This window comes from Clarias gariepinus, chromosome 28, assembly GCF_024256425.1.
Source record: "Clarias gariepinus isolate MV-2021 ecotype Netherlands chromosome 28, CGAR_prim_01v2, whole genome shotgun sequence".
In the NCBI taxonomy this organism is placed as follows: Eukaryota; Metazoa; Chordata; class Actinopteri; order Siluriformes; family Clariidae; genus Clarias; species Clarias gariepinus.
The window spans coordinates 17,640,844-17,655,239 of NC_071127.1; the positions used below are offsets into that span (position 1 = coordinate 17,640,844).

Genomic DNA, 14,396 nt, shown 5'->3' on the forward strand with positions numbered 1-14,396 from the left:
TCCCTGCAAGCCTGTACAGATTAATACTATAGAAGGTGAATGACTTAATCTCTAAAATAATGCATGCTGTTTTTCAGATAAAAGAGTTTTTCAGGAACTTTTTGTTTTTATGATTTTTGACATTTTTTATTAACAACTTATGTTTCTTGTGAATTTTTTGACATAACAAAGGGGTTTTCCAAAGGGATCAAAATAGTTTTTTTAACCAATAGCTTATGTTTCTTGTGATCTTAATATAACAAATTTTCGAAATATATATACTGTACTATGTGTATGCATGTTTGCAAACACTCCTAGTGGTTCCCTGCCATTCAGAAACCACATGGCACCCTGTCTCATCTGCCTGGTCATGTGGATAGAGAAGAAAAATACTTTTCATAACTAATATTTATAACATTTAAGCCTCAGTATGCTTGACTGAAGGATACACAAATGCTAAATTACAAAGAACTGAATTTTTTTTACATATAAAGAATATACTAGAGATCCAGTGACATATTTTAGGAGATCTGCCCGGCTTAGTTCTCAAAAGCTGCATGTTGTAGTTAATGGAAACAACACATGGCCTGCTAGATTTAACATCCTCTCATGAGGCCTGGAAAAAAAAAAAACTTTCGTTGGCTACATGAGCTATCACAACTTCAGCCAGCGAAAATAAATGACTGTACACTAAGCTGCTCTGATTATTTGATGAAAGAAGTCTCTACCCTCTGTAGCCTACACCACACTGCGATTGATGCACTGCGCAGAAGTGTGCTAATGAGGCAAGGGAAAGAGGATTCAGCAGTCCCATGAGAAGGGAGGACAACAGACTATCCTAATCGTAATCCCTGAAATCTCTGATGCCATCATGTGCCCTGTTTCAACACATTATTAACTCACGTAAAGTTTATTATGTGACTTTTAGATTTCTGAAGTCTTATTTGTTTCCAAATTCTCAATTTTTTCCCAAAATATTTTTTCTTTAGCTTAATTTTGGCCCTCTGAAGTACATTATCAAGATTCTCCCCATCAATCCCCCTTATTGTGAAGCCAAAACCACCAAAAAAGCAACACCTATTAACTTTACAGCAGGTTAGCCACTCCCATTTACTTTACAGCAGGTTAGCCACTCCCATTTACTTTACAGCAGGTTAGCCACTCCCATTTACTTTACAGCAGGTTAGCCACTCCCATTTACTTTACAGCAGGTTAGCCACTCCCATTTACTTTACAGCAGGTTAGCCACTCCCATTTACTTTACAGCAGGTTAGCCACTCCCATTTACTTTATAGCATGTCAGCCACACCCATTTATTTTACAGCAGGTTAGCCACACCCATTTATTTTACAGCAGATTAAAGCAGGTTAGCCCCTTTTATTTACTTTACAGCATGTTAGCCACACCCATTAACTTTACATCAGGTTAGCCACAGCCATAAACTTTAGATCAGGTTACTTTACAGCACATTATCCTCTCACATTCACTTTACAGCAGGATAAAGAAGGTTAGCCCCTCCCATTTAATATTTAAAAAATAATAATTTTTTTTGCATGTATTGGAAAGAAATTGTAAAAGATACTCGTTACAGCTGCTGTGTGTGCACTTGACAGAAGCACAGACTGATTTAAAGCAAACAAAGAGGTTGAGAGAGAAAACGGGTTGAATAAAGGAAGAAATTTGTAGATAAGGGAGGTCGTAAAACGGGAAACGGGATCCTGTTGCTCCAAAAAGTCAGAGATAATTACCAAGTCCTCCTTTTTCCACTCGTCCCATTCTCACCTGGTTTTCTCTTTCTGGGTTTCCCCCTCCCTCAGGCCCATTTCAAAAGCTCCATTTCAGCATGGCTGCATAAATGATACCCCTGGAAAAACGAACAGAGAGAAACAAGGACGGGGAGAGTGAATGAGAAAGGGATATGGAAAAAAGTTGGACGGGGAAGGGTTGCATTCTTTTTTTTTTTTTTTTTACTCCAGTACCCCTTCCGCCATCAAGTCAGTGGCAGAAGTTCAGTCAGGTCTAGCATGCTTTTTCTACTTTTTTCTGTGACCAATATTCTGAACCAGAATAAAGATGAATGTCACCTAGTACTGGCCTTCTTTCCTGGTGCTGAACAAAGTATTTTGAAAGTATTAATATTAAAATGACTAATCTTTCTCTGCTATGATTTGTTTTGTGACCACTCTTCTCCAGAGGATTTATGATACAATGAGAAAAAAACATAAATTTTCTTTTAATGTCCATGGTTCCCTACGGGGCGGCACAGTGGTGTAGAGATTAGCACCTTCAGGCTCCAGGGTTTGATTCCCGGCCAGGCTCGATTCCCGTCTCTGTGTGCATGGAGTTTGCGTGTCCTCCATGTGCTCTGTGGGTTTCCACCGGGTACTCTGGTTTCCTCCCACAGTCCAAAGACATGCAGATTAGGCTAATTGGCGTTCCCAAATTGCCCATGGTGTGTGAATGAGTGTATGTGTGTGTGCCCTGTGATGGATTGGCACCCTGTCCAGGGTGTACCCTGCCTTGTGCACTAAGCCTCCTGTTATAGGCTTTGGGGCCCCCGTGACCCTAAATACAGAACAAAGCGGTGTAAATAAATGAGTGAGTAAGGTTCCTTATGGTGGACCTGATCCCCAAAAGTTTGGTGGCCTCCTGCCTTCTTCTGTTTTGTACACCATCATCACAGTGTTTGCAAATGATACCATGTTTACCAGCTTGATCTATCACCAACAACCAGAAAGGTCAAAAAGCTTATTGTGAACTTCTAAATATCTACAGCAGCCAGCAGCAGAACTTTTGGAGTCCAGCTTTAAGTTCCTAGGTCTCCACACTCCTCTGAGGACCAGTCCTTGTACCATAATACTATCTGATACTTTTGGTTAGAGAGCCACAACAGTCTCTTTACTGTCTGAAGAGAATGAACAGGGTTCATATGACATTCTAGAGCTTGACAGGTTTCTTGTGCTGCACCAATGAAAGCAGCTTTACAGGATGCTAGGTTAGATTACAACAAGTGGCCAAAGGATTAAGTATTATTAGTAAAGAGAGCTTATTTATGCTTTTGGTCAGGTGCCACTACATGGATAAACGTATTCGGCCAAACCTGCAATGACAATGTATCCAAACACATATACTTCAATATGGAGTTGGTCCCCCTTCTGCAGCTACAACAGCTTCCACTCTTTTTGGAAGGCTGTCCACAAGATTTCGGAGTGTTTCCGTGGGAATTCGTGCCCGTTTATTTAGTAGAGCATTTATGAGGTCAGACACTGATGTTGGACGAAAAGGCCTGGCTCAAAATCTATGGTCCAATTCATACCAAAGATCTGATGGGGTTGAGGTCAGTGCTTTGTGCGGGCCAGTCAAGTTTTTCCACATCGAACTCATCAAACCATGTCTTTATAGTTTTTACTTTGTGCACTGGGGCACAATCATGTTGAATTTAAAAAGGGTCTTCTGCTGAAGCATTAAGATTGCCCTTCACTGGGGGTAAGAGGCCTGATTGAAACACCTGAATGCAATAATTAACAGGTTTGGCCAAATACTTTCCTCCGTGCCTCCATACAGTGCAAATCTCGTGCAACAAAAGAACAAGTCATTACCATGTAAGTCATATGGAAACTCAGAAACATTAAGACAATAGGAAGCGCATTAGTAATTTTCAGTTAGAAAAATGGGTTGCAACCATTTATATGTACATTTGTCTGGACACAGGCTATAGGAAGTATTACCCAAGAATAAGGAAGTGCAATGAGGGGGTTGTTTTATGGACATATAGACATGAAAAATTTCACTCAATATTAGAAAACCTTATACAGTATCTAAAAGAGAAGCCCTGTAAAATGTGGTGAAACCACACCACTAACTATTGGTGCCCATCTCCCAGCCACTGACCATTTTTACCACAGGAGCTCAGCAGGGGCAACATGGTGACATAGTGGTTAGCACTGTGGTCTTACACCTCCAGAATTGAGGGTTTGATTCCCGCTTCAGGGTCTGTGTGCTTGGTGGGTTTCATCCCCACAGTCCAAAGACATCAACACAAATGTTGATGCATTAAGAAATGCTTGTTGTGCTTGCATTGAGCATATAGACAGGTGTCAAAGTCAGGGGTAGCTAACTTCAGTGTTTGCTCAAATTTAGGGTGATTCAAACTTTTGAGCCACCCAGGTTATTTTTTATCACCTCACTAGTGTAGTGATGTAAAGCACGTCACTGGACTTTTCAAGAGAGATAAATTAGAAAGTTCTGGCAGGTTACTATGAGAACACTACCCACTGGCATACTGCATATAGCCAACAATAATGTCTGAATAATGGTCTGGAGGCGTTTTCAGGTGTTTCAGACAACAGTATACTTGACCTACACAGAGCACTGACCTCAAGCCCCTTTGAACACATTTGGGATGAACTGAATTCTGCTCCTTGTGCAGGGAATGTTAGGTAAGGGGACTCCACTGGTAACGTAAGCACTCCGGATACCTGTTCCTGCTACTGTGGAAATTTTATAAGGATGAAATGAAATATTGAATATTTATTTAAATAAAAACTAATACCAAGCATTTCAGTAGTATACCACTGCAAAACGTATACTACTGAAATGTGTTCAGCTTGTGAATAATTATTTGATTTATTTACAAGATGTAAGGAGAAATTATTATTGTGCTGTTTGTTTTTTTGTAAATTACAGATTACTAGCCTATGCAATAGTAAAGATTTGAATAGATTTTTTAATTAACTAATTAATTTACTCATTTTTTATACCGCTTATGCTGTGTGCAGGTTCATGGGGGGCCCTCCCGGAGGCTATCCCAAGAGACCCAGGGCACAAGGCAGGGTACACCCTGGACAGGGTGCCAATCCTTCTAATCCATTATATTTATATTTTATTACAAATTCTGTTGTTCATATTAATATTATGGGATTAATATTATGGGGAATTATGTAATAATTCCTTGTTTAGCAAGAAGTTATATAGACAATAACCTCATTTCTGACCAAAAAAAAAAATCCCCAACAGTGTTTGACTGATGGTACTTAGTTAGTAACCCAGTAACCCAGTGTAAGAATCTATCTAATGATGGAAACTACAAGGCACTTTTGTAAGTTGCTCTGGATAAGAGCGTCTGCCAAATGCCTAAATGTAAATCTATTATGTTGTCCTCAATAATAATGATAATATATAAATCCCTGCAGCCACAATGACTGGTGGGAAATTTTGCATGTTGACTTCCAGCAAAGTCTTGAACTGTTGTGCACTAGTTCCCTATACCATTAACAGTTCCCTTTAAACTGAGCGGTTCTGCAAAGGACCTACGGTTTGGAATCAGGCTTTATGTAGCATAATACACTGTGCAGTCCACTTTGCATGGAACTACTTGCAGACTGGAACTCTGTTAGTAATTGCAAGCCAGACTTTGACCCCTGACATTAACACCTGACCTCAGTAATGCTGAGATAATACAGTACAGTACAGTAATGCTGTAATATTTTGGCTATGTACGAGGGAGAGTCAAAATTTATCTGCACGCTGGGTGTAGAATTTATTTTACATTTAGGCATTTGGCTGATGCTTCTATTCAGAACGACTTACAAAAGTGCTTAAGTGCCATCATTGGATAGATCCTTATACTGGGTTCAGGTGTATAAGAGCTGCGAGCCACGAATGCACCGCTGTCTTCACTTCTTTATTAGGGGTGAATCCTTATCCTCGTAGGGCTGATTTCAGCAGTCTGATGGAGTGAGATCAGGACTTTAGGAAGGATGTTTTAACACCTCAAACCCAAGTTATTACTGTGAATACCGACAGTGTGGGCAGATGTGTGCGGACATGCATTGTCATCCAAGATCACAACACCCTTAGATAGCAGTCCTCTGCGTTTAATCTGAAGTTTAGGCTTTAGTTCTTCAATAAGCATCTCATTGTAATGAGCACTGTTGATTGTTAAACCTTTTTTCTGATAATGTTCCAATACTGGCCCTTGAGAATCCCAGAAAACTGAAAGCATTGATGAATTTTCCAGGTAATGGTTAAATTTTGGACTTTTTTTTCCTAAGGATGTTTAAATTTCATACACTCTAGTTTACTGTCAGGCTTGTAGTGATAAATCCATGTCTCAGGACCAGTAACGATTCTCTTTAAGTCTGAGTTGTTGGTCTTTCAGCTGCCCTGGTAGAAGGGTCACCACAGTTGACCACCAGCTCCACGCACACTGATTGGCACAGGTTTTTACACAAGATGCCATGTCTGATGGAACCCTCCCATTTTCATCCGGGCTTGGGAGTGCCACTGCATCCAGTGGATGGGGTTCGGGCATCGGGTGGGAACTGAACCTTGGCCTTTCACATGGCAACAGGACCACCAGTGCTCTGTTACACCTTGCTTAAGGGTGTGGGCACAAATTTTGTTTGTAGATCGCCGATTCTGTTTAGGCTGTTTCAGTACTAGGTATACCCCCCGGACCACAAAAAAAAATCTAAATGAATAAAAAAGTGGAGCATTCATTTTTGCTCGCACCGCAGTTACAAATGAACTGATGTCACACGTTCACACCTGAACAGCAGTGACTCGGGCGAAAGAAAAAGCACCCATGAAATAAGAAGTTTTAATATAACCATGAGTGCGGATAAATTTTGACTCACCTTCAAATAATTAAAAAATAAATAAATAAATAAATTTGTTTATAAATAAACCCTGACTCACAGTCACATGGAACTAGTTACTAAGCGGTTGTAGTTTCCGCCCGAGCAGCGTTTCCTGGTGCACCAGAACAAAATGGCGAACCACCTTCGCTTCGTTGCCCGGACAGTGATGGTTCAGGATGGAAACGTCGACGCTGCATATAAAGCTCTTAATAGGTATTTAACCTTCATGTTCATGTCTATGAATATCAGCAAGTCGATTCCGGTCCAGTTTTATTTTTCTGTGGTTAGCATGTCATCTGTGCTAACATTCTGTGTATGTAAGGTAGAAAATTAATGTTATTCTGTAATGCTAGTTATATTAAAGATCAGTATAGACATATTATATAACACAAACTTTAAAGAGCTACAAATATATTATTAAAGAATGGTGTAATAATATGTAAATGACAGATACGAGAAGACTTTTATTTTGTAATTGTCAACGACGTTCTACTTCCGGTTCCGGAAACAGTAAGTTGATAAAAGCTCTGGTGCAGTCTGATATTTATTGTGTGATGAGTCTCGAGTCTCGAGTCACACTCCATAAACACCATAAATCCATTGTTGTTGAGTAAAATTAATGTTAGTAAAAATTATCCATAAATGCCAGATTTAATAATCCACTTTAAAATAATCTATTCATAATCTACCTGCTCAATGTAAACAAACACCTGCACCAATATATCTTAATTAGAAAAGCTAAACTAAATAATTTTACTGGGATTAGTTCATATTTTTACTGCTGAAATAACACCGCTGAAGTGGTATAAGTGAATTTGAATGCGCTGGAGTCATTTTAGGACAAAACTTGCTTGGTGGGTTTCTTCTGGGTTCTCCAGTTTCCTCCCACTGTCCAAAGACATTGGCTAAATGGCATTCCCAAATTGCACATAGTTCAAATTAAAATTTTATTTGTCACATATACAGTCATACACAGTACGATATGCAGTGAAATGCTTATATAAATATAAAAACAATTAACAAGAAAAAAATTGCTGAAGCATAAGAAAATAGAACAAAATATAAACATATAAACTTAATATATATAAGAAATATAAAAACTTAGTCGTACAAAAGACAAAATAGCTCATTTAAATGGACAAATGAGTGTGTTACAGTTTCGTGAGCACCACCTGTAGGATCATAGAGGAACTGCGACATTTTACCACCTCAAATGTGAATGTACAGGACTGGTCAAAATTTTGGACGCAAGTTTGTATTTATTTTCTATGTTCTATACCAGGGGTACCAAATTAAAATTTGAGAAGGTCCGGTCAATATAATTTTTTCCGCGCTGGCGTCTGAAATGTATATTTGTGTCAGAATTTAGATCTCTCTATATAAGCAGTCGTCGTAAGTCGATAAGAAACATAAGCAATAAAAAATTTTTAGGATTTTAATAATATTTATTGTCAATTATAAGTAACTACTTTAATTTGTATGCTACTGGGTTGTAAATAAATGAGAATTCTGGTTGATCTGTCATACTGCGCTCTCAGTTCAGGTATTTTACACGCCCTCGTCTCGGACTGCTGCCAATATATTCTTGCTCTAATCCGTATTGTAACAGTGGCGTTTTACATTACTGCTTTTTATGCAATATTTTTTCACCTCAGTTGCAAACATGGAGTACCAATCAAAAGTTTCGACTTTTGCACAAGCTTGGATTTATTTTCTACAGTATTTTCCAGAGCAATGCCGGAGAGTGTACGTATTTGTTAGGCAGGTGTGTGTGGTGACTGGGTCTGATCTTAGATAGTTTAATTTTATATATTTTTATAGTTTAAGTGTGTATACGGAAATCCTGGAGCCGTTTTTAGTGGGAAAACTACACCACTGAGTAATCATGCACTATATGGCCAAAAAGTATGTGCACCCCATCAGTGGAAAGCCTTTAAAGGAGAGAAGAGTGGAGCGTTAATGGCTACTGTGTAACAGTGAAGAACGGGATGTTCAATAAGGACACAGGAGTTTGATTATCATGGGCGCACAAACTTTTGCACAGGAAATGCATTTTGTTACTACAAGACAAGCACCTTACTGTTATGAGCTATTATTTTTTTATGTTTGGAATTAAAATGGGATTTTAAAATCCGTTGTAATGTGTATACACCGATAACAACACTCGGTCTCATGTGGTTCCATCACATCATCTGTCTTTGTCCCTTATATGCGTCATATATCTACTAAGCGATGGATATCCTGCTCAAGTTTCATTTATGTTAAGTTTTTGTTTCTGTGATCATTTCTGTTTTTCTGCTCACTTTAACTCTGATTCCGATTCTTAAATCTCATCCTTTGTCTGGTTTCAGAGTGTTATCGCTGGACGGGATCATCGAAACCGTAAAGCGCAGGCGTTACTTCGAGAAGCCGTGCAGACAGAGACAGAGGGAGAACTACGAGAACTGCAAGAGGATCTACAACATGGAAATGGCGCGCAAGATCTCGTTCGTCTCCAGGACAAACAGGCAGGACCCTTGGCTGGGGTGTTGATTGGCGCCGAAGACGGACAGATCGGACAGTTCGTGTCGAGAGTGAAAAAATGCTCTTGGCGGAAAAAGGAGATGATCGTGATGCTTGTACAAGATGATCACACGAGAGTTTTCTTCCATCATGTTCCTGTTCAGTGTGGACTTTCTTTATATGCTTTTCCATAATTATTAAACGTCTCTGTGAAACGATGATGTGTGTGTCTTTTCTGATTTTTTTTTTTTTTGTCATGTGATTTAATGATGCATTCCTGGTCATGATGTCATTTTTTTCTTTTTTTTTTTTTTACACTTCTGTTAGTTTGAGCTACTGAATGTCGGGAGTGGGGGGGCATCATAATCTCATCAGTAACATCTTCTCTTAGCAACAAGCTAGCTGGCTAACTATGATGAGTTACCTTCTCAATTCAGTAAACTGTGTTGGCTTTGAAAGATTTAAATATTTCTTAATAGGTTTATACTAATATTTACTTTTTATTTATAAATAAATAATAATAAAAAAGCTTTATATTTTTACTAAATATTTAATACTAGATGTGCCCGTGACTTGGTTCGCGTGGAATATAACTGCACACTCATAAGGGCGTATTTAAAAAATGTACAGTGCCATCTGTTGAAGTTTGGATTGAACAAAAAAATTTACATGTTAACGTTAAGTGTGTGAAAGGAAGGTGTGAGATCATGTTTATTAAGTGAATTTCAATTGCGCACACGTAAGCGTGTATTTAAAAATGTAAAGTGTCATCCGTTTGATTTCAATTCATTTAAATTTCAAATTAGCATATCCTCTCTTTGCAATGCGATGAAACAAAGCTTATATATCACCTCAAACTCGGCCAAATAGACCTGTAAGAACCTCATTAAAATGTGTTCGGTAGTATTTACGAGATGCATGACAAAAAAAAATTCCCCCTAAAATGTGTTCTATTACTTATCTTAGTTCTATTACGTAAGATAGGCAAATATCTTCAATCTACAGACACACCAAACAGTTTTATTATACAGTGGGGAAAAAAAGTATTTAGTCAGCCACCAGTTGTGCAAGTTCTCCCATGTAAAAAGATGAGAGAGGCCTGTAATTTTTATCATAGGTATACCTCAACTACGAGAGACAAAATAAAATAAAAAAAATCCAGAAAATCAACTTGTAGGATTTTTAAGAATTTATTTGCAAATTCCTCTGTAAAATAAGTATTTGGTCACCTACAAACAAGGAAGATTTTTGGCTCTCACAGACCTGTAACTTTATCTTTAAGAGGCTCCTCTGTCCTCCACTCGTTACCTGCATTAATGGCATCTGTTTGAACTCGTTATCAGTATGAAAGACACCTGTCCACAACCTCAAACAGTTACACTCCACTATGGCCAAGACCAAAGAGCTGTCAAAGGACACCAGAAACAAAATTGTAGACCTGCACCAGGCTGGGAAGCCTAAATCTGCAATAGGTAAGCAGCTTGGTGTTATGAAATAAACTGTGGGAGCAATTATTAGAAAATGGAAGACATACAAGACCACTGATAAATCTCCCTCGATCTGGGGCTCCACGCAAGATCTTATCCCGTGGGGTCAAAATGATCACAAGAACTGTGAGCAAAAATCCCAGAACCACAAGAGGGGACCTAGTGAATGACCTGCAGAGAGCTGGGACCAAAGTAACAAAGGCTACAATCAGTAACACACTGCGCCGCCAGGGACTCAAATCCTGCAGTGCCAGACGTGTCCCCCTGCTTAAGCCAGTATATGTCCAGGCCCGTCTGATCTTTGCTAGGGAGAATTTGGATGATCCAGAAGAGGACTGGGAGAATGTCATATGGTCAGATGAAACCAAAATATAACTTTTTGGTAAAAAATCAACTTGTCATGTTTGGAGGAGAAAGAATGTTGAGTTGCAACCAAAGAACACCATACCTACTGTGAAGCATGGGGGTGGAAACATCATACTTAGGGGCTGTTTTTCTCGAAAGGGACCAGGACGACGTGTAAAGAAAAGAATGAATGGGGCCATGTATAGTGAGATTTTGAGTGAAAACCTCCTTCCATAAGCAAAGGCATTGAAGATGGAACGTGGCTGGGTCTTTCAGCATGACAATAATCCCAAACACACCGCCTGGGCAACGAAGAAGTGGCTTCGTAAGAAGCATTTCAAGGTCCTGGAGTGGCCTAGCCAGTCTCCAGATCTCAACCCCATAGAAAATCTTTAAAGAGAGTTGAAAGTCTGTGTTGCCCAGTGACCGCAAAACATCACTGCCATGTTTTATCATTGCCAACAAATGGTATATAACAAAGTATTAAGATGAAGTTGTGTTATTGACCAAATACTTATTTTCCACCATAATTTGCGAATAAATTCTTTAAAAATCCTACAATGTGATTTTCTGGATTTCTTTTTCTTATTTTGTCTCTAGTTGAGGTATACCAAGTTATGGAAATTTATTACCACCAACTGTAGGTCTCATCCTCCCTTCTCTAGCCGTCCTTTTAAAGCTGATCTTCCAGTCCAGTCTCCTTTAAAAAGTGCCAAATGCAAAGGGTCAAATTTGTTGTCTGATAGTGTATTGGATTGTCACCCTATTGTGACCTCATATAAGAAGTTCCCACTTCCCCCAGCTTGTAGCTCAGTTGATGCTGTTCTCTAGAAGGGCGTGCCTCTGCAGTAGCTTATTTATTCTTATTTGTTCTTTTGCTGCTGTAGAACATCTGATTTAATGTTTGATGTGTTGTACGTGAGATGCTTTTCAGTATACCACGGTTGTAATGATATCCTATTTGATTTACCATAGCATTTCTATTAGCTTGTTCTCATCTGACCTCTGGCATCAACAAGGAATTTTCACCCAAAGAACTGCCTTCACTGGATATTTCCTCTTTTTTTTTTCAGACTATTCCCTGTAAACCCGCTTTGAAAAAGCTGTAAAATGCACAAAATTAAGCAATGTTAAAGCAAATTTTAAAATTCATATTTAGTATTTTTATTTTGTTTATTTTGACCTAAACAAAAATATTGACAGACTGACAGTCTGTATGTTTGTACATCAATAAAATAATTAATAACATAAGTATTAATAATATCCATTCATCCATCTAGGAACCTCTGTAGTCCAACTAGGGACCGGTGGAGGCCAGTGTATTTATTCTTATTTTGTATGACCGTGGTAGGACATCGGGTCAACATTTACACACTCTAACACACCGCAGGCAATTTGGGAACACTATTTTAGCCTAATATGCATGTCTTTGGACTGTGGAAGGAAAATCCTTTAACAAAGGAAGAACATGCAAAAACTTTGCACACAGACTCCAAGGCAGGAACTGAACCTGGAACCTGGAGGTGCAGGTGACAGTGCTAACCACTACACCACTGTGCCGCTATTAATAATGTAAGTGTATAAAATAAAGGAAAAAAGACACGAGAGAATAGATATGAGATATACACAATGAGGGATGTGTAACCAAGAGACAAGTTTCCTTCATAGAAATGTGGAAGTCTAATGTTATTTTTTATTAAATCTAATAAGTTTAAGAGAATAAAGAAGTGCTGTAAGTAATTAACTACATGTTGGAAAGGTTATTTTTTGAATTTTTATAAGAAATAATTGTATTTTTAATACAAATGGAGTAAGATACATTGAAATGGTCGAAGAGATGACATTTTAGAAAAAAAGAAGCATTTCCTCTAGTGTATCACAAAAGGAGCATTTATCATCTACTAGGGTAAATACACATCGTTGATGGTTAAAGATTTAAAAGATAAAAATGAGCTTATCAGTTTTAATGTAATCAGTGATATTATTTCAGGTTGAAGCTCACGTACATGTCTTTCTGTTCGACAGAACTCTCTAACTTATTAATAAATACAAAGAAATAAACTTGTAAGTTTGAGTATCTTGTTTTCACTAAGGTGTACTTCTTTCATCAGCCAAATACGCTTCCTGTTCAGTAATCGGAGAGTGAATCACAAATGAGAAATTGAAAAGGTAGATCAGATAAAGGTGAAGTTTTGTTTGCTTCAAACGACCCCAACGTGTTTAAATTAATTTATACCACTTCAGTACTGTTATTTCAGCAGTGAAAATATTCAGTTTAGCTTTTAATTAATATGGTAAAGTCTTTACCAATTACTGCCGTCCTACTGCGACTTTTTTTGGCCAGGGACACGACGTCGTTATTAAATCTGGCAAATAACTGTTTATAACATTGCTATTACTTAACATTTTCATTTCTCTTATAGTGCAGGTCAAACATCAGGCAGATATTTAAGGACTGGAAAAGTTTCTTTAAATTCTGTCCAGCGGTTGACACAGTTTGACGCATCTGCACTACGCTGTCAAAACTTTTTTCACGGTTTCATAACTTCACTTCTACTCAACATGTTGATTTTATTTATGTGCAGGCGAATACCTAAGGACCGGCAAAGTCCTATTAAATTCTGTCCAGCCAGTTTTGCACTATGGTGTGAATCTGGTTGGACAGACATAAAACTGGTTTCAGGTCTTTTAATGTATGAAACATAAAGATATCACTGGAAGAGTGATGTACGGATGTACAGACAGAAGCTTCCATTTATTTATATAGATTATTAAATAAACAGCAAAACAATATAAATGGCTAAAATGCTCTGAATTAAGGGCTAATACTAATGGTGTGAGATATGTTGAGGTGGTCTGAGAGATGACATTTTGAAAAAGTTAAAACTCTTTCTTTGTCTTCTCACTCTTAAACAAACAAACAAACAAACAAATTGGTTAAAGTTTCTGTAGTTTAACACGATTGTTTTCTAATCCAAAACAAAAAATACAACCTTCATATTGAAAGAATAAAAGTATAACTTACAAGATTCAAGTGTGAAAAAAATTGTAATCATGCAATTAACTATCCATAGTCAACAGAATAAAGAGTAAATAGAAGCTATACAGTTTAAGCACACTTATGTAAATAAATATGTAAATAAATAACAATAAAAAAACAATAAACAAACACCTGAACTAAATAGCAGGAGAAAATAATCACAGAGTTTCAATGATTAAATCTGAATTTGAGTTAAAAAGTGGGAACTGCTAGAGATGTTCCCCTGTGACGTCAGAGAGGAACATAACAGGTGAATCAGTGAATATATCAGATATTATTATTATTATTATTTAATTATAAAGATTGAGTGTGTTTAAGAGTGGTGTTTGGGTATTCCCACAGCATCGCCTGGTTGCTGTGTGTGAGGTAAACAGCAGAGGCGGTGAGGAGACAGAACCTCAC

General features: G+C 37.9%; 1 protein-coding gene across 1 annotated transcript; it reads left to right on the forward strand.

Annotated features, from left to right (window-relative positions):
- The first annotated feature begins 6,708 nt into the window (after positions 1 to 6,708).
- On the forward strand, positions 6,709 to 9,341 carry mrps21 (mitochondrial ribosomal protein S21). The gene is made up of 2 exons (XM_053490202.1): positions 6,709 to 6,833; positions 8,972 to 9,341. The coding sequence occupies exons 1-2, from the start codon at positions 6,751 to 6,753 to the stop codon at positions 9,150 to 9,152; spliced, it is 264 nt and encodes an 87-aa protein (XP_053346177.1). The 5' UTR covers positions 6,709 to 6,750; the 3' UTR covers positions 9,153 to 9,341.
- The last annotated feature ends 5,055 nt before the right edge of the window (positions 9,342 to 14,396 follow it).

Coding starts and splice junctions, on each gene's coding strand:
- mrps21 (XM_053490202.1), top strand. CDS start 6,751: ATGGCGAACCACCTTCGCTTCGTTGCCCGGACAGTGATGGTTCAGGAT. Junction 6,834..8,971: donor GCATATAAAGCTCTTAATAG/GTATTTAACCTT, acceptor GTCTGGTTTCAG/AGTGTTATCGCTGGACGGGA.